A 26,487-nucleotide genomic window follows, 5' to 3' on the forward strand; every position below is an offset into this window, starting at 1 on the left:
GTTTATAGAAGATCGAGTTGAAGTACATCCATGAGATCTGAGAAAGAGTGGTCAGACATCCAGGGTTTTTTCACTATTGCTTGTAATTAGATTATTTGTTCTTATTTTATAAAGCTTAACAGTTTTTTTTTTTTTTTTTACTTAGTAGTATTATTTTTTGTGATGTCGAAATTGGTGATGAGAATTATGAAATTTCAATGGTATAATACATTTTGATATAACCTTATTTAAGGCAAAAATAACTATATTGTGATATATAAATATATCGTTATCATTAAATAAAATTACTCTCATCGTGATATAAGATTTTGGTCATATCGCCCACCCCTAGCCCCTATGATGTCCATGATTCAGAAAACACAGAATCCAGTCATAAAATAGAATTTACAGTATACGCAGAATTTCACGAAAAAAAAAAAAAAATAGGGCTGTACTGTATACTTTTTGTACACTTGTTTTGTATGTCTTTTGTGTGAATGTCGCAATTTTATCTCCTACACATACTCAAGCATGTGTGAAGCTTGTGTTTTTCTGCCTCTCACTATATGAGGACAGCATCTGATAGTTTACCTCAGGAGTATTTACCCATTTCATTTGATAAAACTGTTGTCAGATACACTGAAACTCAAAGGTCTTCTCTACAACCCACTAAAATAAAAGTTCGGTTTGACTTTGAGAAATTATGACAGAAATATATTACTATTTTACAGTACAATGTACTTCTCAAATTAATAATAACAATATTTTAAGGAATATAGCGCTTTATTATACAATACAGATTGTTTCAAAGCAGCTTTACAGTGATAACAGGAAAATGATGCATTTAGGCTGTTGTTCAGCTGAAGTCAGTTTAGTGTCGATTCAGTTCTGTTGTAAAGATCATCAATTATTAAATGAGTTCATTCATTTATAAAGCAGTTCTGCAAGAAATTATGTCATCATCCAGCTCAGTTTAGTTCTCCTACAACAGCTTCAGTACAGTCAGATTAATAATATTGTTGAATATTAGGTGTCCCCAACTAAGCAAGCCAGAGACGACAGTGACAAGGAAACCCGAACTCCATCAGGTGACAGAATGGAAAACCTTGGGAGGAACCAGGCTCAGTCGGGGGGCCAGTTTTTCTCTGGCCAACCAATAAACGTGGTGTGATTATGATTCAGGCTGCATCACAAGTCAGAATTCACATCGGGATCGGTAGCATTCAAATATTCATCCAGTTCCTTTTGCTTGAAGATTCCTCACGCCAGTATGGAACAGAAGCTGGCCATAGGGTATGTGCAGAGGACTTGTCTGGTTCTTGTGGTCTTTGCTGAGGATCTGTGCCGATGGCTGTCATGTCGACGAGGCCTTCACAGGGGATTGTCTAGTAGACACGGTCTCTGCTGACATTCAGGGCTGCGTTTTGGTCGTGTCTAGGTGCAGGTCCAACATCTGATCTGGATATGGACTGGATCCGGATGACTACGGTAACCTCAGGGAAAACAGAGAGACTTATATTAGCGTAGATGCCATTCTTCTTATGATGTAACAAGTACATTGGGTGTTATAGAAGGTGTTCCTGGTTCCGGTTGAACTCATTTATGCAGCCTAACAATCATTTAACTGATTTGAAATAATAGAAATTGATAATGTGTTATTTGTATGCCAGGTTAAAGAGATGTGTTTTTAGTCTAGGATTAAACTGACAGAGTGTGTCTGTTTCCCGAACAAGGCTATGAAGACTTCCAGAGTTTAGGTGCTAAATAGGAAAAGGATCTACCGCCTGCAGTTGATTTTGATATTCTAGGTAATAATCATCTGGCCAGAATTTTGAGATCGCAGTAGACGTGAAGGACTATAATGCGTTAAAATCTCGCTCGAGTACTGAGGGGCTAAACCATTTAGTGCTTTGTAAGTAATTGGAAAGATTTTAAAATGTATGTGATGTTTAATAGGGAGCCAATGCAGTGTTGACAGAACAGGGCTAATATGGTCATACTTCCTGGTTCTAGTAAGAACTCGAGCTGCTGCCTTTTGGACCAGCTGTAGTTTGTTTATTAAGCATGCAGGGCAACCACCCAGTAGAGCATTACAATAATCTAGCCTTGAGGTCATGAACGCATGAACGTACTTTTCTGTATTCGTCATTGAGAGCATATGTCGTATTTTGGACATATTTATAAGATGGAAAAATGCGGTTTTACAGATGCTAGAAATGTGGCTTTCAAATGAAAGATTGGTATCAAAGAGCACAGTGCTAGACAGTATTCTAGGTTATTACGTGCAGAGGTTTTTGGTCCAATAATTAGAATCTCTGTTTTTTCAAAATTAAGTAGTAGGAAATTACTAGTCATCCAATTTTTTAAAATCAACTATGCATTTCATTCATTTTGTGTTCACACAATAGCACGCAATATATATATATATATATATATATATATATATATATATATATATATATAAAAAGATTTTGGTGGGAAATATACAGATTTCATAGAGCCCTAAACTGTACGTATGTAAAACAGGACAAAATATAAATTATTTTACATTGTTATTATCTGATGTTATTCTCTTCCCCATTATAGGAGGTGATCAAGGTGATCCAACCAGTGTTTTTGGGACAACTCATTCGGTATTTTGAGAGCTATGACCCCAATAACATGCCAGCTTTGTACGAAGCTTATGGATATGCAGCAGGTGTCTCTCTATCCACTCTGTTTCTGGCGTTACTCCACCACCTCTACTTTTACCACGTCCTAAGAGCTGGAATGAAAATCCGCATTGCAATGTGTCACATGATCTACAGGAAGGTAAGATTTTCTTTAAAAAAAATTAAAAGCCTTCCAAAAAAAAGTGCTGAAGTGTTGCCAACGTAGTGTTAGTATCATATGGTAGTACCATTATTTATTTATTTATTTATTTATTTATTTATTTTAATTACCATATTTGTATACTATGTCTGGATTCTGAGGTTCTTCAAAGAATGGTCCAAAAAACTCCTTTGTACTTTTTTGTAAGTGTACCACATCTTAAATATATATATATATTTTTAAATAATGTGTCTCTAGATGTAGGCCTAAGCGATACAAATTATTTTATTATTATTATTATTTTATTTTTGGCTGGGCTGAGGGTAATTCCTTATCACAATTTCTCCTACAAACCTCTGGAATCTTTTCTTCTTGTAGGCACTGTGCCTTAGTGCCACAGCTATGGGCCAGACCACCACAGGGCAGATTGTTAACCTTTTGTCGAATGACGTCAACAAGTTTGATGAGGTAGGAAATTTCCATAACTTCTTTGTCTTCCTCTTAAGTGTTTTGGTCACAGGTTGTCCATTTCCTGTTTTTGAAGCAGGTGTTTATCAGTGAATTTATTTATTTATTTAAAGAATTGGACATGGCACTTGTTTGATAAGGCAATTGTTCAATTTCCAGTTAAAACAGCCAAAGGCAGCACGAGTGATTTACTGTAAAAGGGCTTGTGTTACTGGGCGGGTAACAGATTGGCCAGCGTTCAGAGGACAAGGAGAAATCACAAATAGTCTCAACTAGGGCTGCACGATTTGGGGAAAATGTCATATTGCGATGATAGAGGTCAATATTGCGATTGCGATATAATAAACAAATGGTTTCATGAGTCAACTTGCTTGGTTCTCAAGGAAAATAAATGCACACACAGATTAGTGATAATCTGCCTAAAGAAAAAAGTTCTTTATCAAGAGCAGTGAGTGTTTTTCTCTGTTCCCTTTGGCCTTTGATTAACTTTAGCAACAGATATAATTAGTGGCTACTGTGTACTGTCCCTTTAAGACCAGCCGCTGCTGTCAGAGACGCGGATCTCACACGCCTCATTCTCTCACGAGTCACAACTCTTCACGTTCATCATAAGACTACTCTTATGTTATGAAGATACTCGACAAAAAGACATTTTGGCATATTTGTGTGTGTTATTGTTCGTTCAAGCTCGAAAGAGAACTGTATTCTGGCATGCTGTTTTGTGCGCACGCACGATATTAGCGCGAGTCTTTCTGTGTGTCACAGTCAGGACATTCACAGGCAGCGCGTTCATTTTGGCATAACGTACATGTGTGTTGTTCGTTCTACCGCGAAAGAGAACTTGATACTGGCGCACTGTCTGGACTATACTGGCGCGCGTCTATCTGTGGGTCGTGTGTGTGTGTGTCCGTGTGTGTGTGTGTGTGTGTGTGTGTGTGTCTGTGTGTGCGTGTCAGGAGGACATTCACTGACAGCGCGTTCTTTTTTGTCTTATCGCGCATGAATGGTTTAAAAGCATTTGCATGAATAAGAGCGGGATCATGTAACACTAGCCAAAGGATGCCAAAAATTAACAGATGCTGCGTTAACAGCGCTAATTTGTTTATTTAATATAAAATCGCAGCATTTTGCGTCATATAATCGCGTAGGCTTGACATCGCGATTGCGCTACGATTAATCGTGCAGCACTAGTCTCAACCTATTGTGCATTTACAGCCTGACTCCAGATCATTAGGAAATTAAAGCTGCATTATGCAGCTTTGCCCACTTCTTCGCTGTTTTCTCGCTTTTTGCTCGCGGGTTTCTCTATAGGGCTCCCCCTACAGCTTCGGAATAGATATTTGACAACACTGTCGTTAAAACTCGTTGGCTCGTCCCATCTTCTCCTGCTGGTCATGTGTATTTGTTTTCAAAGAACCCGGCGAACGCACGGCGCCATGTCCACTGAGGTATGTACATACCTCAGTGGACATGGCTCCGTGCGTTAGCCACAGAAGGCTAGCATATAAATGTTAAGATAGTACATGTGTGCAGTGCCGTAAAGCAGTTTGTTACATCGCAAGACCTGATATCACGCGATACTTCCTGATGCTGCGGCCGAAGTTGCAAGGGTGGTTTTTCGTCTCACAGGCGCTCGAGGGGTGCGAGAAGACCACCATTCAACCCGAAAACAGTCATATAACCATTCCAATGACTCCGAAGCTGTTCGGTTAAGATAAAAAAGTTACTTAGTTCACCTTTAAAATGACTAGTTAAACCGTGTTAAACTGTACTTATTCATTGTGGTTTCTTACATACATAACTCGCCCATTAAGAGGAGTTTCCCTCAGATGATCACTCATCAAGTCTCAACATTATGTGATGGACAGTTATGTAAAGTGTTGGCTTTGTGGCGTGCAACATTACTTTACAGCTCCATAAACCACACATGACATCATTTTTAACCATGTACTTTCTTGCTGAGCAGTTATTCTGTCTAATCAAAGTAGGAATGTCATTGTTTTAAATGTTTCCGTTGAGGCGTTTCTCCTGTATTCACCAGCAGACATCAGAGGGGTTCTATGAAGAATTACAGGAAGTTCTGTTTTTGTTCAGACCGTGTTACACAAAATGAGATCTTTGAAGTTCAAGCTCTTTTTGTGGATACTAAAATAATCTCATGGGCTGTTTAAAATGTAGTACTACAAATGCAGTACATTGTGTATATCCAACTACTACACTAAATGATTTCCACGTGAACTTCAACATGCAAACGTTATGGTTGTGTGCCACTCTTTAAAAGCTTAAATAAATTAACACTGATGCATTTTATTATGGCATCCAGAATTAGTTTTTTTTTTATATACATTTGTACTTTTATTTAAGCAAGGTTGCATTAAAGGATAGGGGTAATTAACACATGGTTACCGAGTCGATCGTTCTCTGGGATGCGTTTTCATGATAATCGAATGTAGCACGGCGTTCGTGGCTCGACTAGTCGAGACGTAATGTACTGTACAGTACGCGTAACGTACTGTCTTTATAAAGTATCTTCTTATTAAACTGTCTGTACACTTACAAAGTTCTCAATGCTTCGGTTTGCATGTAGGGACCCTCATTATGCTACCGTGTTAGTGTGAGGCTATTTTGAGCCTTGTTAGTGGTATTAACTAGCGATTTACTTTTACTTATTCGTGGCCCCATATACTAGCGTTATAAGCTAATCTGTTTTTAGAGATAAAACTCTTTACATTCGATTATCATGAAAACGCATCCCAGAGAACGATCGACTCGGTAACCATGCGTTAATTACCCCTAGGTTCATTTTTCACCGGAATTGTCCTTTAAATTGATCAAAAGTGATAGTAAAGACATCTAAAATGTTACAAAAGATTTTGGTTTCAAATAAATGCTGTTTTTTCAGGATTATTAGATGAATACTGTTTCCACAAATATTATTTATATTACGTATTTTTACATTAAGCAGTACATCTGTTTTCGAGATTAATAAAAATAAGAAATGTTTCCTGAGCATCAAAACAAAATATTTGAATGATTTATGAAGGATCATGTGACACCAAAGACTGGAGTAATGATAAATATTTAAAATCTTTGAATGGTAAATGCCCCAAAACAATCATGGTGTTGCTATAGTGTTACATCAAAACCCCATGGTAATAACATAGTACTTTTTGGGGGGGATAATGAAATAATTGTTCCCTGTTCCGTCTGTATTCCCAGGTGACTATTTTTCTGCACTTCCTGTGGATAGGGCCTCTTCAAGCCGCAGCTGTGATTGGTCTGCTTTGGCAAGAGATCGGACCATCATGCCTTGCAGGCATGGCAGTTTTGGTCTTTCTTATGCCACTTCAGACCATGTTTGGGAAACTGTTTTCCAAATACAGGTACAATCTCAGAATTACTCCTGACAGGGATTTATTTATTTTTTTAAATTGGATCAGAAAAAAGAAATCGTGAGAAATTGAAAGGTTTAATCACAGTCACAAGATACTCCTCATGTAGTGTCATGTAGACTTCAGAATCATATGTAAAACACATTTATTATCTCTTAAAAACCTCTGCAAAAAAAACTGGGCCCTTTAAATTTTAACGAGCTGTAATTTCAATTATTTTAGTTTTTCAAAATCACAGTTTCGATGTAAATAATTCACACATGCACAGATTTACGTTATGTGGAAATTATTAAAAGCACAAAGATCTTTGCATGCTGAAAATGGTGTATGTTTCTGTTACAGTAGTTATTCTGTCCATAATGAGATGTTATAAAATCATTTATAAGAATTTACAGTGGTCAGTCTTAAGTTACCACAGTGCTCAAACACGATGAGACAGAGTCACACATTCAACCACACGCTCTTTCCTTCTGGGGTTATGCACTCTTTCTGTGTGAGGTCTGAGTTCAGGTTTCTACTCCATATGATTCTTGAGTTAGAGGAACTTTTGTGTCACGTAATATGATTTTAAAGAAAACATTCCTTTTAAAAAATCATGTTACTTTAAAGGAAAAAATAATACATAGATAATATTATGATAAATACTTGAGAGATAAAAGGTGAAATATTTCAGAGTTTCTTCATTTTTGACTTGGACGTTATAGTAAATTCCCTTTTATAGTAAATGAAAGTGTTAAATCAGGAAAAAATTACAACCTGTCATTACAACCACTTCAAACATTTATACAACTTTAATTTTTCATAAAAATATAATTTAAGAAAGGCCAGAACAGGTGACTGACACAGTATGAAAATCGACAAATGTAATCTTTCGATTTTCACATCATAATCTGAGACCTTAATGACCTTAATCATTATTATTTGAACATTTTAATTCAGAATTTCTTGCATTTTTAGAAGTTAATTAGCAAATCCAAAGCTTATCCAGCTTTTTAATTTTCTTGTAAAAATGTTAGTACCAGCACACATTGCACACAATATCAAAAATCAATTTCAATGTTGATCAAGGCCATGGTCAGATCCAATTCTAGGTTGTGTAATGTGTTTTAACAAAGATTAAACCTAATAAGATGCTCCTAATTGCAGGATAATCGTTTATGTTTTAGAATATAGCCCAAAAACATTCTCTTTCTCTCGGTCTCACTCTCTGTCTGTTTCTCTCTCTCTCACAGGAGTAAGACCGCAGCCTTTACTGACAATAGGATACGCACAATGAATGAGGTGGTATCTGGTATACGTATAATTAAGATGTACGCCTGGGAGAAGCCATTTGCAGCGCTGGTTACTGATGTACGAAGGTAAATTATATACTGTGGGTTTATTTAGTGTTATTATACTGCTATGGCTCTGTCATAGGTTTAGCAGAATTCTTCACTGAAGCCAGCACATTGCCAAAGGATTTATGGGCTTTGATTATCTCTTTTGATTTAAAGTCTTAAAATGACTTTATTTTAAAGGTCTGTAAAATCTTAGGTCAATCAAGGGTATGCAATCCGTTAAACTGGATTAGTTGTTATTCATATGGCTATATATAAACGGTTTTACCAGTTTAACCAACTTTCTCAGCAAAAGTCTCCTAAGACTGTTGTTCTGCCATTACAGTAGGTGACTTGAAAGTGAAAACTGACAATAGAAGAGAATACACAGCATTCACAATCAAATGCCAAAACATCACATGGCTAGAACCGGTTGTGTTTACAGTTTTTCATAGTATGTTTCAGTAAATGCCAGCAGGTCAAAAACTTAATGTGTTTAGTAATGTGTATTAAATTTAGAAGCCATGATATCTCAGAGAAGCTTTAGCCTTTCAGTGCCACAAACAATGCTTCTTTTAATGTTATCTGTGTTATTCTGCATTTGATCTGTCTTTTTAACTTTCTTTTTAAGGACAGAATGCATTTTTATTGTGCAAACTGTCCTTGTGAAGTACTACGCAGGGCCGGCCAGCTCTAGGACGTAATATATTTGTGATTCTTGGGCATGAGTGGATAAAGCTCTTATTTTTTGTTTCTTGTAGGAAGGAGATCTCAAAAATCATGAATAGCTCTTACCTCCGTGGCCTGAACATGGCCTCGTTCTTCACGGCGAATAAAATCATCCTGTTTGTGACCTTCACCGTATACGTGCTAGTGGGCAACACCATCTCTGCCAGTCGTGTGTTTGTGGCCGTGTCGCTGTACAGTGCCGTCCGCCTCACCGTTACTCTGTTCTTCCCCTCTGCTATCGAGAAAGTGTCTGAGACTGCCATCAGCATCCGGAGGATCAAGGTACAACCTCTATCATTAGAAAAACTGTCTCAATGAAGTTGCACGGTCATGGAAGACCTAAAGTTATTTCTGGGAAAGTCATGGAAATTATTACAATCTCGAAAAGAAAAACCAGAGCATACTACACAATATTGTATCCCACAATGCAATGTGTTTATCATCTCTTTTATGACTCTTTTTATCCCTGCCAAAATATGAAATTTTGACAACATTTTTTTTTTTGCCAAAATGTAAATTTCCAAGTTGGCAACAGGACGCCACTAACATGCAACATGGTGTCCAAGAAGTCTCTTCATGTTTTCTTTTCTTAATGTATTGATTTGCCATGACAATTTTTTTTTATTAAAAAATGTATTAATATGCAAAAAATTAGGCAAAACCAGATCTTGTTGGGCCAAAACTTGTAGGGCCTGGGCATTGACACACATTTAAAGAGTCGATTCAATTTTAAAGTGCCCCTATTATGCTATTTTAAAGGCTCTTAATTTTGTTTTGGAGGTTTCCTACAACAGGTTTACATGCATCAAAGGTAAAAAAAAACTGTTTAATATTCTCATACATTGCACATCACCACATTTTTTAACGGATGAATCAGTCTCTCTAAATCCCTCCTTTCCGCGAGCTACTTCCTAAGTCCTCAGTGATTGTACACTCTGTAAAGACCGTAATGATGACGTCGATTTTACCATATCAATCCGAGCGCGAATCTGATGATGAAACGGTGGAAGAACTAGTTATTCAACCTGAACACTCTATCGCAAGACGTTTCTCACTGATACGCTACTCGGTTTGAGGTTAATTATGAGTGTTGCAGCTGTTTATAAATCAATAATTATTCATACTTACAAGTTGTGATTCTGAGGAGCGAGCTGGTCCAAATAAACTGAGTACTGACCCATCTTTTAAGAGCAAGCGTTTTGCGAATCCCGCATTGAACTCTGAGAACTTGCTTGTGAATCGATTCAATTTTGATTAAAAAATATCTCGCTAATGCTGTAAACTATATAGGGAACCCTGTCAGTTGGTGCATTACTACAATATTGGAGGTTAAAATTAACAACTGATTTGTATGCAAATGTTTAAATTGCACACAAGGCAGTTTTGATTATAATAATTATTTTTTTATTATATAATATTGGATAACATATTTAGCAAAATGCTCCATAGGTAGCAATTTTTCTAGCTAACTATTGAATTTATGATCAATTGAATGGCTTTTCTATGGTGACATTGTTTTTTTTTATGGCTTTTCTAACATTACATGACATGGTTTACAAGCTGTTTTATTACGCCTTTCCGTGGTTGAAACACTGATAGAGCGATAACATGAGATATGATATGGATTTCAGTAAGTTGTATCAGATCTTTCAACATTCCTACTGATGTCCGTTCATGTTTATTTTGTGCTGTAACTAGTAGTTAAGCAGATAAGGTGATCGTTCACATGCCGCTTAAAGGGATACTTCAGGATTTAGCATTAAGCTTTATATTAGTAGAAAACCTGTAGTATTTTCAAATTATCGTGCAGTGCTTTCCACCCTCATATCCCCCTGAGACGAGAGATTTATGTATTTTTTGTCTGGAAAAATGTGAGGATTTTTTGGCCAGAGGCTAAAGACTACAGCCAGTACTAGGGGCTGCCTGTATGTTTCCAAATCCCGGGCAGACTCGTCACAGAGACTCACTAGTAGCCTAGACTTGTTTAACTACTGCGCTCTCTTACCGGTAGGCGTGGCTTGGGAGTGGCCTCCTAGGGCAGCGAAGCAAGTGCATTCTGGGAGTTGTTGTCTTTCATCCACATAAGCAAAAAATAAATTTTCTGGCTTTTCTCAGGCTAGAAAGCTCCAAATTAAAAAATAATTTCACATTTCTTCTACATAAATGACCCATTTAAAATACACATTCTTCTTTCCAGAGATGAAGTATCCCTTTAAAATACAGCGATCTGTCACGACACATTAAAGAGCCACAAAACTGTAATTATTGTTAGACTTTTGTAATAAAATTGACATAATTTGAATTGTTTCATATCAAAAGTAACAGCACAAAGCTTATTGCAATTTATTGGATGGGGGGTGCGCTACAAATAATGGGTGCGTCTCAATCAGCTCCCTAGTTTGTTAGTCAGGGCACTGATCAGGGAGTCGGCCATTTTACGGGTTGCCTCAGTTGCAAAATCCTTCCAGTGCACTGAAATGTTCAGTCCCTAAAAAGTCCCACAATGCACTGTGAAAACCAGGGAGTATCGTTGCTCACTAGGTTCCCTTACCAGAAGTTCTGAAGTGCGAAATGTATGTCATGCGAGGCAAATCACTACACATAATAACACAGGATAGAGGTTTTGAAAAAACAAACCGTTATTTAATTATATTTCAGCATAAACATACATGGCCAGACAGGTACTTAACATAATCTAGCTAACATTTATAATGAATCTATAGCTGAAATGTTACAGGTATATGTAACAATCAAAATATTTAACATAATGTACTTTAAATAACATAAAAAAACATAAATGCTAGAAAAATATCAGTTCTGCTGTTGTTCATAAATACCAGTAGTGACGTCATGTCACCATCAGGGTCCAAATGTGTAGTGATCAAGTGTCCTTAATGTCCTTACCCAGTTTGTGTACACGATAAACTGATACACCCATAAGTTTAGTGAAGTTTTTTACACATGAACTGAAAACAGCATAGACTAAAAGATAGATCCTTGGGATTTAAGAATAGTTTCCAGTTCATTAAAATGAGAATGAAGTCTATTTTTCCAACCCAATCTTGCACATTAGAAATGAGCAGAACTTGTATAACATGAATTTACAACTTTCAATACAAATAAAAAATAAATGAAATGTTAAGACTATTTGTCGCAAGTAATAGCATACAAATCTCTGTCGTCTCTGGTTGTGCTGTAGGTATCATTTTCAGAGTTAATTTTAGATCTATTCTAAAGTTTCCACTGACGCTGCTACTGCTGCATAAGTCCCAACATGAACGTGCAGATTTTGTAATCATGGAGTGATAAAACTGAACCCATTTCTTCTGCTTGCTGGACAATCCTAGTTTGGGTTAACCACAGAAACTCAATTACTGCAACTGCACTGTCAGTGAGTGTGAGTGTTATTACAGCAGTTTTTTTTGTGTGATGACCTTGTGTTCATACATCATAAGCGTCTGTGGTTTTTCTTTCTCGTGCAGAAGTTCCTCTTGCTCGATGAGCTTGTGAGAACCAACCTCCCCCTTTCTCAGGAGGAGAAGAAAGAGGCATCTGTGGAGATTCAGGATCTCATATGCTACTGGGACAAGGTGAGTTCAGTGTATGTATATAAATGTATAAAGTACACACACACCTTCCCCAGAGTTATACTTTTGGAAATGCAGAACTACAAGTCGATAGTGCCCATCAAGCAGTACAAGTTTTATCTTGATCCCAAAAGCATAGTGTTTTTTATTTATTAAATATTTATTAAATACTCAATGAAATGGCTCAAGAAGTGCCGTTTTCTTCCCATTCTGTATGTTTTCAGCTGGTTAAAAAACGCTTTGGTGGACACGCGGCCTAATGGGATATCAGTGTTTTGGTCCATTTTCTTGGAAGAAAAAGACTAAAGTTCTTGTTTGCTAATTTTGGCAACTTTAAGAGGTCAACAGCGGATGACCTCAAAATGACCTTTTATAGATGATATAGAAATAGGCCTTACATTTTAATTTAATAATGAAATAAGTTCAATATAAGTTGTAGGCTATATTAAGTGTATTAGACAATCGTTCATTTTCAGCATCATTATTCCAGTCTTCAGTGTCACATGATCCTTCAGAATTCATTCTAATATGCTGATTTGTTGCATTTTTGTTCAGAATACATTGTTGAATAATAATTTCAAATGAACAAAATGTATTTGAAATAGAAATTTGTTGTAACAAAGGGTTTCACTTTTCCCCCTTTTTGCATGTTAAGACTAATATGTTTTCTCCTTTCTACTTGACAGACTCTGGATGCTCCAACATTACAAAATCTGTCTTTTACTGTGAAGCCAGGTCAACTTCTGGCTGTTATTGGTCCTGTGGGGGCTGGAAAGGTCAGTCACAATAATTTCATTTTTCCCAAGCTTGCCAATTAAAATAGCGATCATGTCAACCACAAGTGTTATTAGTTACTAATCATGACCTGTATCCTGCAGTCCTCTCTCCTCAGCTCTGTTCTGGGGGAGCTTCCAGCTGAAAAGGGTGTTATAAAGGTCAAAGGTGAGCTGACGTATGCCTCACAGCAGCCTTGGGTTTTTCCAGGGACCATTCGGAGCAACATACTGTTCGGAAAGGAGCTGCAGCCCCAGCGATATGAGAGGGTCCTCAAAGCCTGTGCACTCAAAAGGGTGAGACGTTTATTAGTTATTCATCCATCACACTCTTGCCTTTCTGACCTTATTCATCTACTTCCAGATTACATTCTCAGTAAGGTTCTTTATTGGTTACTTTGTTTTAAACAGGATCGTCAAATGAATTAAGTACACATGCTGATTATTTAATTTAAACAATTAAGTACATAGTTTTTACACTACCTTTAAAAGTTTGGGCTCTGTAAGACATTTTAATGTCTCTTATGCCACTAAGGCTACATTTTATTTAATGAAAAATAGTACAAACGGTAGCATTGTGAAATATTATTAAAATTTAAAATGACTGTTTTCTATAATTCTAATATGCTGATTTGGTGCTTAAGGAGGAATTTCTTATTAGCAATGTTGATAATACACCACAAATATTATTTGTGGAAAATGTAATACATTTTTGTTCAGGATTTTTTGATGCATAGAAAGTTCACCATTTATTTGAAACTGAAATATTTTGTAACATCATAAATGTATTTACACTTACTTTCGATCGATTAAAGCATCTTTGCTGAATAAAGGTATTCATTTCTTTCAGAAAAAGCTTACTGACTGCAAACTTTTGAAAAGTAGTGTATTTGCTGAGAGCCTCCAAAGATGATCATTCAAAGACTTTACATTTTTGTGTTAGAAGAAAGCATTTTAATAGACCAATTTTTTGTTGTTGGTCTGTGTACATACGGACTGGTGTATTTGGCTGTTGTGTTGTATTTTGCCTTTTTTAATGTAATTTTCTATTTATGCATCGGGGTTATTTGTTAAGTGCATTAAAGTAAACATTATTGCCGTGAAATAATAACACTAAATTGACAGCACTAGGTTTAGTATGTGTATCTCACTCCAAAGCTATATACTGTAAACTTTAAATTGACATCTACACCAGCATAAAGCTAAAGTTATTTTAAGCAAACTGTAGTTCTCTCTGTGTCGTATAGGACATGGAGCTGCTTCCTGATGGGGATTTGACTGTGATCGGAGACCGAGGAGCAACTCTCAGTGGAGGGCAGAAAGCTCGAGTCAACCTGGCTAGGTATCCCAACCTGTTACATTTACATTTACATTTATTCATTTAGCTGACGCTTTTATCCAAAGCGACTTACAATTGCTATATATGTCAGAGGTCGCACGCCTCTGGAGCAACTAGGGGTTAAGTGTCTTGCTCAGGGACACATTGGTGTCTCACAGTGGATTCGAACCCGGGTCTCTCACACCACAGGCATTTGTCTTATCCATTGCGCCACACCACCCGCCACACCTGTTAACTCAACCATTTTCCCTCTTCATTATTCAGTTATACAATTAAACACAAGCCCTTTCCTAACCTTAACGGATACATTGAGCAAAAAAAGAAAGAAAAGAAAAAAAATATATATATATATATAATGTATATAATGCATAATGTGCATTCAGAAGACTGTATCTTGGACATACTGATTAATTAATGTAAACAATGACACTTTGTAAGGTGTATGATATAGTGGAAAAAAAAATCAAACCATAAGCCATTTCTATATAAACAAACTGACATATATTTGCTAATAGGAAGTGTATATTTTGGAGATGTTTTATTAGATTTTTAAGCAGACCTGTTTCTGTCTGTGGGTTTTAGGGCTGTGTATCAGGATGCTGACATTTACCTGTTGGATGATCCATTGAGTGCAGTGGATGCTGAAGTGGGCAGACACCTGTTTGAACAGTAAGTCTTTACTTTTCACGGATCCTGTTGCATTTTTCTGTTGCTCTTCACTCTGTTCTTTTCCATACAATAAGAGCTTTTAGTGTTTAGGGGCGGTCAAACTCAATAAAGGGCCAAATAAACCATAAAAGCTTCATGAAAGTAGTTCATATGACACATCAAGACGCTAGTGATGGGAAGTCCGATTCTTTTCCTTGAACTGGATCTTTTGGATGGTTCGTTTCAATGAATAAGCTCAAAAAACCGACTCACCAGTTCGTCTACGTAATCACGCAATGACTTCACATATACAATAATGATGTGAAACGTGGATGTTTTACATGCCTCAAGCATATAAAGTGAATAAATTAGTCTTAATCACTCACCTTTTTACCTAAACCATAAGAACAAAACTAATTTCGCTCCGTCTTTCGAGTCAACTGCTCGGTTTACGCATGCTCATATTAGCAGCTCATCGGTTCTTCACAGACGGCTCCAACTCTGGACTGTTTCTTTAGTTCAGTGTACAGGTGACTCGAGAACTGTTGTAACCATTAACCGACTCTTGACTCGAGAGAAATCTGCTATCCGTGTACTTTGATGCCCTGCCATGACGCTTTAAGCTTGATGTGGACTAGTCACTGTTCACGGCCTATAGAGGGCGCAACAGAATAAGAAATCTTTGAAGTCCACTTTTACGCTCTGTTTTCAACCTTTAAAATGGCAAATTAATGCAAACTAACTATCTGGGTTGTCTCCAATCGACATTCCCTGGGTTGTCTCCAATCGACATTCCCTGGGTTGTCTCCAATCGACATTCCCTAACGTAGTCTACCTCTTTAATCTAACTCACCTGCTGCGCAGCAGAAAATGACAGACAGACTTCAGCAAATGTCCTTTGAGTTCTTTATTTACGGCCGGGAGAGTACTCGAGCAATTCTCAGAGAATCTCACCCAAGCAAAAGAATACATCAGGTTTTATAGGACAAAGACAGACACATCAAAATAAAATCAGCGTGACTAACATGTCACCTTCTATCAATATGATTGGTTCAATTGGTAAAGCAAGCCCCTCCCTTATTTACCCTCTGTTACTGGCATAAGCAAAATCATCAAAAAACATTGTAAAGGGTTAACAGTCAGTTGATTACTCAATATATCATGGCATAATGCAGGCAAAAAACCTTTTCAACCTTTATCAAAAGGTTAGTAAGACCTGACCTAAAAGAAGAAGTAAAATTTAGTTTGTTATATGGTTAGACCTAGAAGAGGAAGTTATGAAAAATGTTTGTCATAACAGGGTGTCCGCGGATCCTTAAAAAGTCTTAAAGGGGTCATATAATGCCATTTTTGTACAAGCTAATATGATTCTTTAGGGTCTAAATTAAAAGTTTGTAATATACTTTAATTAAAAATTCTCATTAGTATTGTAAGAAAACACTAATTTTACCTGGTCAAAAACAGCTCTGTTTTCAGCACGCCGTTTCAGTGCATGTGTCTTTAAATGATAATGAGCTTTGCTCACCCCGCCCCTCTGTTCTGTGCGTACACCGTTTGTAACACAATAACCACGCGTTGTTCATTATAAACGTGGGATTATGAATTATATTGAGAACGTCGTACATAGAAAACATGCTGTAATGTACCCTGAGTGTAAACCTTAGATGCATTTATCGTGAAGCCTGCAGCAAGGTTTGCAAATTTCGCAAAGATTAATATAAATACTAATATAAAGGTTAATAAAACATTACACTCACATCTTCTGGAGGTTCAGCAGTAACACGTTGGTACCGATCCGTTTTTTCTCGTTTGTAAAGCTGTCTGGTGTGAAATGATTCGCGTAAACATGAAAGCATGGATGATCGTGGGGAATCCTCGTGAGGGAATCCCCGCGTCAATCCTTTGGGCATATCCTTCAAAAACAAAACTCAGCCACTGCATCTATAACGGCTCAGATTTAGGAACATCCAAATGACTGCTGTGTTCCTTATTACATCTAAGAACAGAACACCACAATCGCGTAGACGCCATTCTACTCCAGCATATCAACAATGGCGGACTACTATGACGACGGCTGTCACAGCTTGCTCAGGGCGGGTCTTGTGTTGAAGCACGGCTGTCAATCACAATCGCGGGAGGGGCGTACGATCTTATGACGTCACAATATCGAACGGCTTGATTTCATAGATGGTCAAACATATAAGGAGATTAAAACAAAACCACTGGATGGATTTTAATCATGATAGGATGGTTGTGTACAGGCACTGCCAACAGACATTTCAGTGCAATCAACTTGTAAAAGTGCATGTACCATTATATGACCCCTTTAAAGTCTTAAATTAGATTTTTAAAATGTAAGGCCATAAAAAGTCTTAAGTCTTATTTTTACTTATGAAAGGTCTTACATTTTGCTTGTTCACGCAACATTTCTCGTCACATTCGCGGCAGCATTACATCTGTCTCCTGCACGCGAAACAGGAGGAGAGAAGGAGAAGCAAGTTGGTAAATGTCAGTTAAATTCTAAGTTCATTCTTTATGTGCGTAGTGGTGTGCGATGTGTGTTGTCTATTATGATATTGTAATCATTGTTTTAACGATATACGAGGCACTGCGAGCTGACTTCGCTTTTGTCTCTCGTGCTTTCATTGCGTGATGTGTATGGTTATAGGTATGTTCCCAAATGAGTTTGTCTTATATTTATATCATATTATGTTGTTATCATAGGCCTACAATATCACATCAGCAAGAGTGCCGTTTTCCATGCACAATTGCAAATGTGATATTTATTTTATATAACCGTTAAATTAACAATAAATTAACATTGTGAGTTACATTTTATAAACAATATTGTCAATATTGTTTGTTTTCCCTTTATTTCGCTGACGAGAATTTCAAAATGAAGCCATTGCAGAGTCTCAATGCAACAGACAGCGATGATTTTTATTTTATTTTATTTTTTTATGGAATCTGCGGTTTGAACGAATCAATTTAATGATTCAATGAACAATCACTTGCTGCTTTCCCAAATGAATCAGCCGTTTGATCAAATCGGTTGAATGAATGACTCCCTCAACTCACTTATTAAGACAGTGACTTGCCGCCACCTATTGGCAGTTTTAGTTTCACATTTAAAGTACCCTTTAATTAGAACGTTACAATTAGAAATCAGTTCATATTTAACAATCTCATAGCTTTATTTATGCAGTTGTAAATGCAGTGTAAATATATTAATGCCAGATCTGATGCCACTTCTGTGTCACCTCTGCACTGCAAAGATGGACTTTGATTTAATGATTTAATTTGACTGGTAACAGTGGTATTGTGTAATTATTCTAATAGAATTTAATTAGAATGTTAGAATTTGACATTAAAGGTGATGCATACATCTACAAATGTCCATATATAGGTGAAAATGCCCCTGGAAATCAATTTAAGGTGGCAAATATTACCCCTTAATAAAAAATGTTTAATTTCTGTCACTGCTGTGAACTGACCACTGCATAGAATATGAAAAATATGAATATCTTTGTCAGTCAGCTGTCAACAACAGGCCTAAACCAGCCATGGCACCAAGCACAGAAACACAATCAGTAAAATATTATCTAATTATTATCAACAAAACTTTGAAAATATCGAGACATATTTTGTCAATATTGCACACCCCTAATGCATGGTATTAATTTTGATTTCTTTGGGTCTTAAAAAGGTCTTAAAAAGCCTTAAATTTTACTTTAAAAAGTGTGCAGAAACCCTGCATAATGTTAGACCCAAAGGAGAAGTCAGGTTAAAAGTTTAACAGGTTGAATCAAGGTTAGAAGTTTAACACAGGTTAGCTCTAAAAAAAATTGTTTACTATCTTATTTATTAAAAATAGTACCCACAAGGTATATTTGATCTTACTATCTAGATGCTCAAAATTGATCGGGTGAACTCACGTTTTAAACCGCTTATTGTACATGCAAGTTAAACGCAGTTCTAAACTAATGCGCTGCTGTACTGTAACACACACGCATACAGACAGTAGCTCACGCATCACGCGCAGATCAGCGCTATTTATCAATAAAATAGTTTAGAAACTGAAAAATTACAGCATATATTTCTTTGTAAATGAAACCCACAGCTTCACTATTAGTATAGAGACACTGCCAGGTATAACTAATTCACACACAATCACTCTCACTAATGCATTCATATTAAAGCAACACTAAGTAACATTTTTTACCTTAAAATAATGTTTCCAAAATCGTATCAGTGGTTCATCAAGTCGTAACAGGGTGAAAGGCACTTCTGGATTCGCTTTGCGGCCCTATATCTGCTTTAACCACACTATGCAAGTTTGCCAAACCGGGTCGCGTTTCTGTAGTTCGAATGAGACATAAGAAAACTACAAATTTGACTTGCTTTACGTCAAGCGTTACAATAGTCATTATTTAGTTTTTCTTCGTTTCTGATGTCGCAATACATCATACTTTCATGAAATCATGTAACATACTACCTTGTCTGTGGACATCGTTCATTCAAAGCTGGTGCTGGATAAACAGAACCATAGAACAAGACAAAAGGACTGATAAAAATAAGCTCTTATGTAGGAGCGCTGTCATATGCACAAGAAATCCCGAGTTCAAGTCTAAGCTCGAGGTTTAGGCTTATTTGTTCATTCATGGCGTCATCAGCGACTCCACTTTCACCACATAAACGTTGACTTTGAAAAATGGGAAGTTGTTCAACTGCTCATTTTAAAGACAGCTCGATCATGCAGGTTTGCACTACACAACATCAGGAAGATCAGGCCTTTCCTAACTGAGCATGCAACACAACTTCTCGTCCAGGCCCTGGTCATTTCTAGGCTTGAATACTGCAATGCTCTTCTTCCATCATGTGCAACTAAACCTCTACAAATGATTCAGAATGCTGCAGCTCGTCTTGTCTTCAACGAGCCAAAAAGGGCCCACGTCACTCCTCTGTTCATCTCTCTGCACTGGCTACCACTCGCTGCTCACATCAAGTTCAAGGCATTGACGCTTGCTTACAGATCTATCACAGGCTCAGCTCCCTCCTACTTTCACTCGCTCCTACGAGTCTACATCCGTACCAGAAACCTATGATCGGTCAATAAGAGACGGCTTGTGGTTCCATCACAGAGAGCCACAAAATCACTTTCCAGAACATTCTCATTCACGGTTCCATGCTGGTGGAACGCTCTCCCCTCCCTCATCCAGAACGCAGAATCCCTGACAACATTCAAAAGACAGCTGAAAACCCATCTCTTCAGTGAGCACTTAACCTCATTTAAAAAAAAAAAAAAACTTTCCTTTTCCTTTAATCCTCCCTTATCAGGCTTATGCTACTCTGAACAATGCCTGAACATCGTATTTTGAGCACTTCTTGCGTTGCTTTTGCCTCTTCACGATGACTCGCTTAATTTAGTCCTAATTTGTAAGTCGCTTTGGAGAAAAGCATCTGCTAAATGATTAAATTTAACCGCTAGTGTACTGCTAATGATGTTAAAATGTTTCTTGAGCATTAAATCAGCATGTTAGAATGATTTCTGAAGGATCATGTGACACTGAAGACTGGAGTAATGATGCTGAAAATCCAGCTTTGTCATCACTGAATATATAATATTTTAAAATATATTAAAGGTACAATATGCAAGACTTTTGCATTAAAATATCCCATAATCTCAAGGCCAGTGTTATATATTTTGTTAAGTTGATTACTTACAATATCCCAAATGCTTCCAACTATTTTTAAATCGTGAGAAAATTGCGATTTTAACCAAGGAAACGGGGCGTTAGAGCAGGGGGGAGCTGGGAGTCGCCAGTCAATTGCGTCATATCCGTTTATTGACATTGTTTATCACGTCTGGTGTTTATGGCCATGTAAATAAATATAGCATGTGTTATACATAAAGATGAATCAGTATTTTGGCAAATGGGTACTGTATGTTCGAATGTACTTTTACAACAATTGTTTAGAACACGTAAAACTGCGCCGCGTTATCACAACAATGAATTCGACATACAGTAACATCTATGATAACCAATTTAGTATTAAACCTTACTTTTCTTGCGGTTAATTCATTTTAATGAAATAAAAGTGTGATGAGGTTCAAGAGTCAGGAAGGAAGAAGACAGGGGTCGGCGTGACTGGGACTCGTACTTTATTAAAATAAAGCAAAACAAACAAAAGTCGCGCACAACGCGCATTCACCGTGGCAACCGCGACGGCACAAAACAGTTCAAAAATGAGAGCTCGGATCCACCGGTTTTCTTTCTCTGCGTCCAATTTTCTCTTCAGTCTCTCTCTCGTTCCAGCGCAGCAATAAGACACAGGTGTTCGTCATTTGCACTTGACCTACTTGCTCGTCTCTTCTCTCTCCCATTACAGACCGCGCTGAACCACGCCCCCCTTGCCACAAAAAGCATGTCATTATAAAAATAGAATTTAGCCTCATCCATGAACATGATTTTTCGATTCCCGTCTGACTGATTTACATCCACGGTGGAGTTTAAAACGACAGTTCCCATCATTCCACGCTCCTTCACATCGTCATCAAGCTACGCCGTTGTTGTTGTTTGGAATGTAGCGCCCTCTAGAGGCCAAAAATTCTTGCATATTGTAGCTTTAATTTCACAGTATTACTATTTTTTTTTTTTACCATATTTTAGATAAAATAAAGTCAGCCATAAGAGACTTCTTTCAAAAACATTAACAAATCTTACCAACCTCAAACTATTGAACCATGAGTATTGTTGTAGTTTTCACTCTTATGTTAACGTTTTCTTTGAGGTGATTATTAAGAGCACTGACTGTCCTTGCAGTTGTATTTGTGGTATTCTGAAGGAGAAGCCCAGGATCTTGGTTACTCATCAGCTGCAGTTCCTGAAGGCTGCCAATCAGATCCTGGTTTTGAAGGAGGTGAGCCATTTCATTCAATTTGCATTCCAACATCTGTGAATAAATGAGCCAAAATGTAATCGTTTTGATCTCTCTCAGGGACACATGGTGGCAAGCGGCACATACTCTGAGCTTCAGCAGTCAGGAGTGGATTTCACCTCTCTGCTGAAGAAGGATGAGGAAGAGGAGGGTGGCAGTGAAAAAGGAGAGGCTCCTCGCTCCCCCCGCACTCGGACCCTCTCGCAGAACTCCAGTCGTTCCCTAACTTCATCTGTTAAAGATGAATCCGATCAGCTGCCGGTAGGTGTGCTTTTGACTTCTCCTCCACCGTCCGGTACTATAGTATAAAATTGTCATGATTCACTCTCTTGTTTATTTTTGGGGGATCTTTCCCTGTACATTCACATATACAGATCAGATGGGTCAATAGCTTCATCTAGTGGATTGGTGGGATTTTAATTACTGCCTGATCATGAACATAGACATTTTCAACTAAAATTGTTTGTAATGTGTAGATGGAGCATGTGCAAACCATGGTCGAGGAGACGCGCTCAGAGGGGACCATTGGTCTTCGTGTGTATTGGAAATATTTTCGAGCTGGAGCAAACACCGTCATGGTGATTTTTCTTGTGCTCCTCAACCTTCTGGCACAGGTAAAAGGCATAGCAGTGCTACTGCGGTTTAGAGTTATACACTGAAAGACCTCTCGCTCGCACGCTGAGATTCATGCTAATGCTGTTTTCTGCTCCATAGGTTTTTTATGTCCTTCAGGACTGGTGGCTTTCATATTGGTGAGTGCTCTTTGCTGCTAAGCTACCATTTTCAGCGCATTAAAGTACTGTAAAGCATTTTCTCCAAAAAATTATATATATTTATGCACACACACACACACACACACACGCATATATCACACAGAGAGAGAGGATAATAGTAAAATGAAAATTGACGGGTTAAGTTTAAATTTTGTTCTTTCCTGAGTTTTTTTTGTCAAAATGTCAGAAAGCATTTTGTATTATACAATGGTTGTATTTTGTACTTTACTGTTAACACAGCCCTCATTAAATGTCGGATTCGTCTAACTTATACTTGATATTCTTTTTAGAGTAAGTGATTTGTTTTGCTATTATTGGACTCCTGTCTATTCATTGTCATCCGTTTTCTATAAATATGTTTGTATTGGCTAACATTTATTCAGCTAATGCATGTCCTGTTTAAAATGTGCAATGTTCAAATGCAAAGGCAGCACGTCACAAATAGAAGCCCTTTTTTCTGTGGGATTTAGTATCATATTTGGATATTGGAATAATAATTTATGTAGCCTATTTTAAATGTACACACAATGTTCCTATGTTTTTTTGTTTTGTTTTTTGTTTTACTGTTTTCTAGGGGTTTGTTAATTTTAGACTAGTTGACCAGCACACATTATATGCAATATAATGCATGTACCCACCAAATATTATTATATTATTATATATTATATTTTTTATAAACAATACATTATATTAATTAAATTATATATCTTTTTCTTTGCACATTTTCAATTTAAAGTCTTGTTTGTGGCAAAGTCACTCTAAAAACTCAATGGTATAACACCTAAAATTACCTTTCAATTCATTTGACTTAACCCTCCTGTTATGTGTAGATTTAAGTGATGATCAAAATACCCCCAGACATGAATCACAGATAATTTGTGAAACAACGGCTGTGGTGATGTTCTGGTTATTACTAGCTTCTGTAATGTCATTATTTTGTGATTGACAGGGCCACAGAGCAGGAGAAGCTAGACTCCACAAACGTCACTTTAACCAACGGCACTAACACGACTCAACCCCTCAACCTGGATTTCTATCTGGGCATCTATGCAGGTATGCTCATGATCGAAGGCAGCCAAAGTACAAATGTAGACATGTTTCATATGTCTCCAAATTGTGTGTCTTTGCTTCTCTTCATAATCAGGCTTAACAGGAGCCACCATCATCTTCGGCTTCATGCGTGCTCTGATCACGTTTAACTGTCTGGTGAGATCAGCGGAGACATTACACAGCCGTATGTTCAACAGCATCCTGAAAACCCCGGTCCGTTTCTTTGACATCAACCCTATTGGTGAGTTCAAAAATAAGAATGACTTAGTTATTATATTCCTGTGTCTGTTTATCAAGGTAGTTTGAAAGGCAGTGTTGAAAGTGACCAACAGAGGGCAGCACATCCTGTGAAATGTCCTCCTTTCCTCTTTCTTAGTCTTACGAGCAATTTATCTGTTCTGTGCTGTTCTTGGAAAACCTCTGCTGATGTGCAGTTAAACAAACGAAATCCCTCATACACAGACTCCATATATTATCCGTCAGTAATATAGGGCTCAGAAGAAATACTGTGGTAGAGTGGTACCCTGGTACTTTGATACTAGATGAGGATGTTCATTATTAATGGATGATTGATTAATTGTTATTAAGTAATGTGATTTAAGATTACCAATTGTTATTTAATATTCAGCTTGTAATAGTAAAGTGGACTCAACTTAACAGTGTTGGAGTATATTTTTATAAAAATGAAAACTGTTTCCGTTCACTGCGTGTGATAGTGAGTTCATGTAAACATGTCAAAAGCACAGTTCACCTGTCAGTCTCAGTGTGTCATGCAGCAACACTCACCTGGAATCTCACCTGACCGGTATAGCTGTATTTTATCCATTGGATATGTACTGCGTGTTCTTATACACACTACCGTTCAAAAGTTTGCGTCGGTCATTTTTGTTTTTGAAAGTCTCTTATGCTCAACAACACTGTATATTTGATCGAAAATACACTAAAAACAGTAATATTGTGAAATATTATTACAATTTAAACCAATTATTTCCTAATTGAATATATTTTTAAATGTAATTTATTCCTGTGATCAAAGCTGAATTTTCAGCATCATTACTCCAGTCTTCAGTGCCACATGATCCTTCAGAATTTATTCTAATATGCTGATTTGGTGCTAAGAAACATTTCTGATTATTATTATTATCAATGTTAAATACATAAAACAACCATGTGCTGGTTCACATCTGTTGATTCTTTTAAAAAGCAGCTGAAGACACTTTTATTTAGACAAGCTTTTAGTTGATTGGGCTTTTATGTTTTGTTTTTAGCTCTGATAGATTTATCTGTGTTTTATTGTTCTTTTATTTAAATTGTTGCACTTTGTAAAGCACTTTGTGATTTCTATCTGTGATAGGTGCTATATAAATTAAGTTTACATACTTGCTTACTTAAAAGAACAGCCTTTATTTAGAATAGAATTTAATACATCCTTGCTGAATAAAAGTATGTACAGTGAGGAAAATAAGTATTTGAACACCCTGCTATTTTGCAAGTTCTCCCACTTGGAAATCATGGAGGGGTCTGAAATTGTCATCGTAGGTGCATGTCCACTGTGAGAGACATAATCTAAAAAAAAAAATCCAGAAATCACAATATATGATTTTTTAACTATTTATTTGTATGATACAGCTGCAAATAAGTATTTGAACACCTGTCTATCAGCTAGAATTCTGACCCTCAAATACCTGTTAGTCTGCCTTTAAAATGTCCACCTCCACTCCATTTATTATCCTAAATTAGATGCACCTGTTTGAGGTCGTTAGCTGCATAAAGACACCTGTCCACCCCATACAATCAGTAAGAATCCAACTACTAACATGGCCAAGACCAAAGAGCTGTCCAAAGACTCTAGAGACAAAATTGTACACCTCCACAAGGCTGGAAAGGGCTACGGGGAGATTGCCAAGCAGCTTGGTGAAAAAAGGTCCACTGTTGGAGCAATCATTAGACAATGGAAGAAGCTAAACATGACTGTCAATCTCCCTCGGACTGGGGCTCCATGCAAGATCTCACCTCGTGGGGTCTCAATGATCCTAAGAAAGGTGAGAAATCAGCCCAGAACTACACGGGAGGAGCTGGTCAATGACCTGAAAAGAACTGGGACCACCGTTTCTAAGGTTACTGTTGGTAATACACTAAGACGTCATGGTTTGAAATCATGCGTGGCACGGAAGGTTCCCCTGCTTAAACCAGCACATGTCAAGGCCCGTCTTAAGTTTGCCAATGACCATTTGGATGATCCAGAGGAGTCATGGGAGAAAGTCATGTGGTCAGATGAGACCAAAATAGAACTTTTTGGTCATAATTCCACTAAACGTGTTTGGAGGAAGAAGAATGATGAGTACCATCCCAAGAACACCATCCCTACTGTGAAGCATGGGGGTGGTAGCATCATGCTTTGGGGGTGTTTTTCTGCACATGGGACAGGGCGACTGCACTGTATTAAGGAGAGGATGACCGGGGCCATGTATTGCGAAATTTTGGGGAACAACCTCCTTCCCTCAGTTAGAGCATTGAAGATGGGTCGAGGCTGGGTCGAGGCTGGGTCTTCCAACATGACAATGACCCGAAGCACACAGCCAGGATAACCAAGGAGTGGCTCTGTAAGAAGCATATCAAGGTTCTGGCGTGGCCTAGCCAGTCTCCAGACCTAAACCCAATAGAGAATCTTTGGAGGGAGCTC

At 37.5% G+C, this 26,487-nt stretch overlaps 1 protein-coding gene across 1 annotated transcript in view; it reads left to right on the forward strand.

The window, feature by feature from the left end:
* The window catches only part of abcc4 (ATP binding cassette subfamily C member 4 (PEL blood group)), a 53,304-nt gene that overhangs the window by 6,583 nt on the left and 20,234 nt on the right, over positions 1–26,487 (forward strand). The window contains exons 4-19 of the mRNA XM_084426677.1: positions 2,566–2,790; positions 3,169–3,258; positions 6,478–6,641; positions 7,883–8,008; positions 8,728–8,977; positions 12,178–12,285; positions 12,969–13,058; positions 13,161–13,352; positions 14,303–14,397; positions 14,977–15,063; positions 21,867–21,963; positions 22,042–22,242; positions 22,458–22,595; positions 22,696–22,733; positions 23,704–23,807; positions 23,899–24,045. Coding sequence (XP_084282803.1) covers positions 2,566–2,790; positions 3,169–3,258; positions 6,478–6,641; positions 7,883–8,008; positions 8,728–8,977; positions 12,178–12,285; positions 12,969–13,058; positions 13,161–13,352; positions 14,303–14,397; positions 14,977–15,063; positions 21,867–21,963; positions 22,042–22,242; positions 22,458–22,595; positions 22,696–22,733; positions 23,704–23,807; positions 23,899–24,045 — 2,152 coding nt within the window. The remainder of the gene's footprint in view (positions 1–2,565; positions 2,791–3,168; positions 3,259–6,477; positions 6,642–7,882; positions 8,009–8,727; positions 8,978–12,177; positions 12,286–12,968; positions 13,059–13,160; positions 13,353–14,302; positions 14,398–14,976; positions 15,064–21,866; positions 21,964–22,041; positions 22,243–22,457; positions 22,596–22,695; positions 22,734–23,703; positions 23,808–23,898; positions 24,046–26,487) is intronic.

Source organism: Rutilus rutilus, assembly GCF_951802725.1.
Source record: "Rutilus rutilus genome assembly, chromosome: 12".
Taxonomy (NCBI): Eukaryota; Metazoa; Chordata; class Actinopteri; order Cypriniformes; family Leuciscidae; genus Rutilus; species Rutilus rutilus.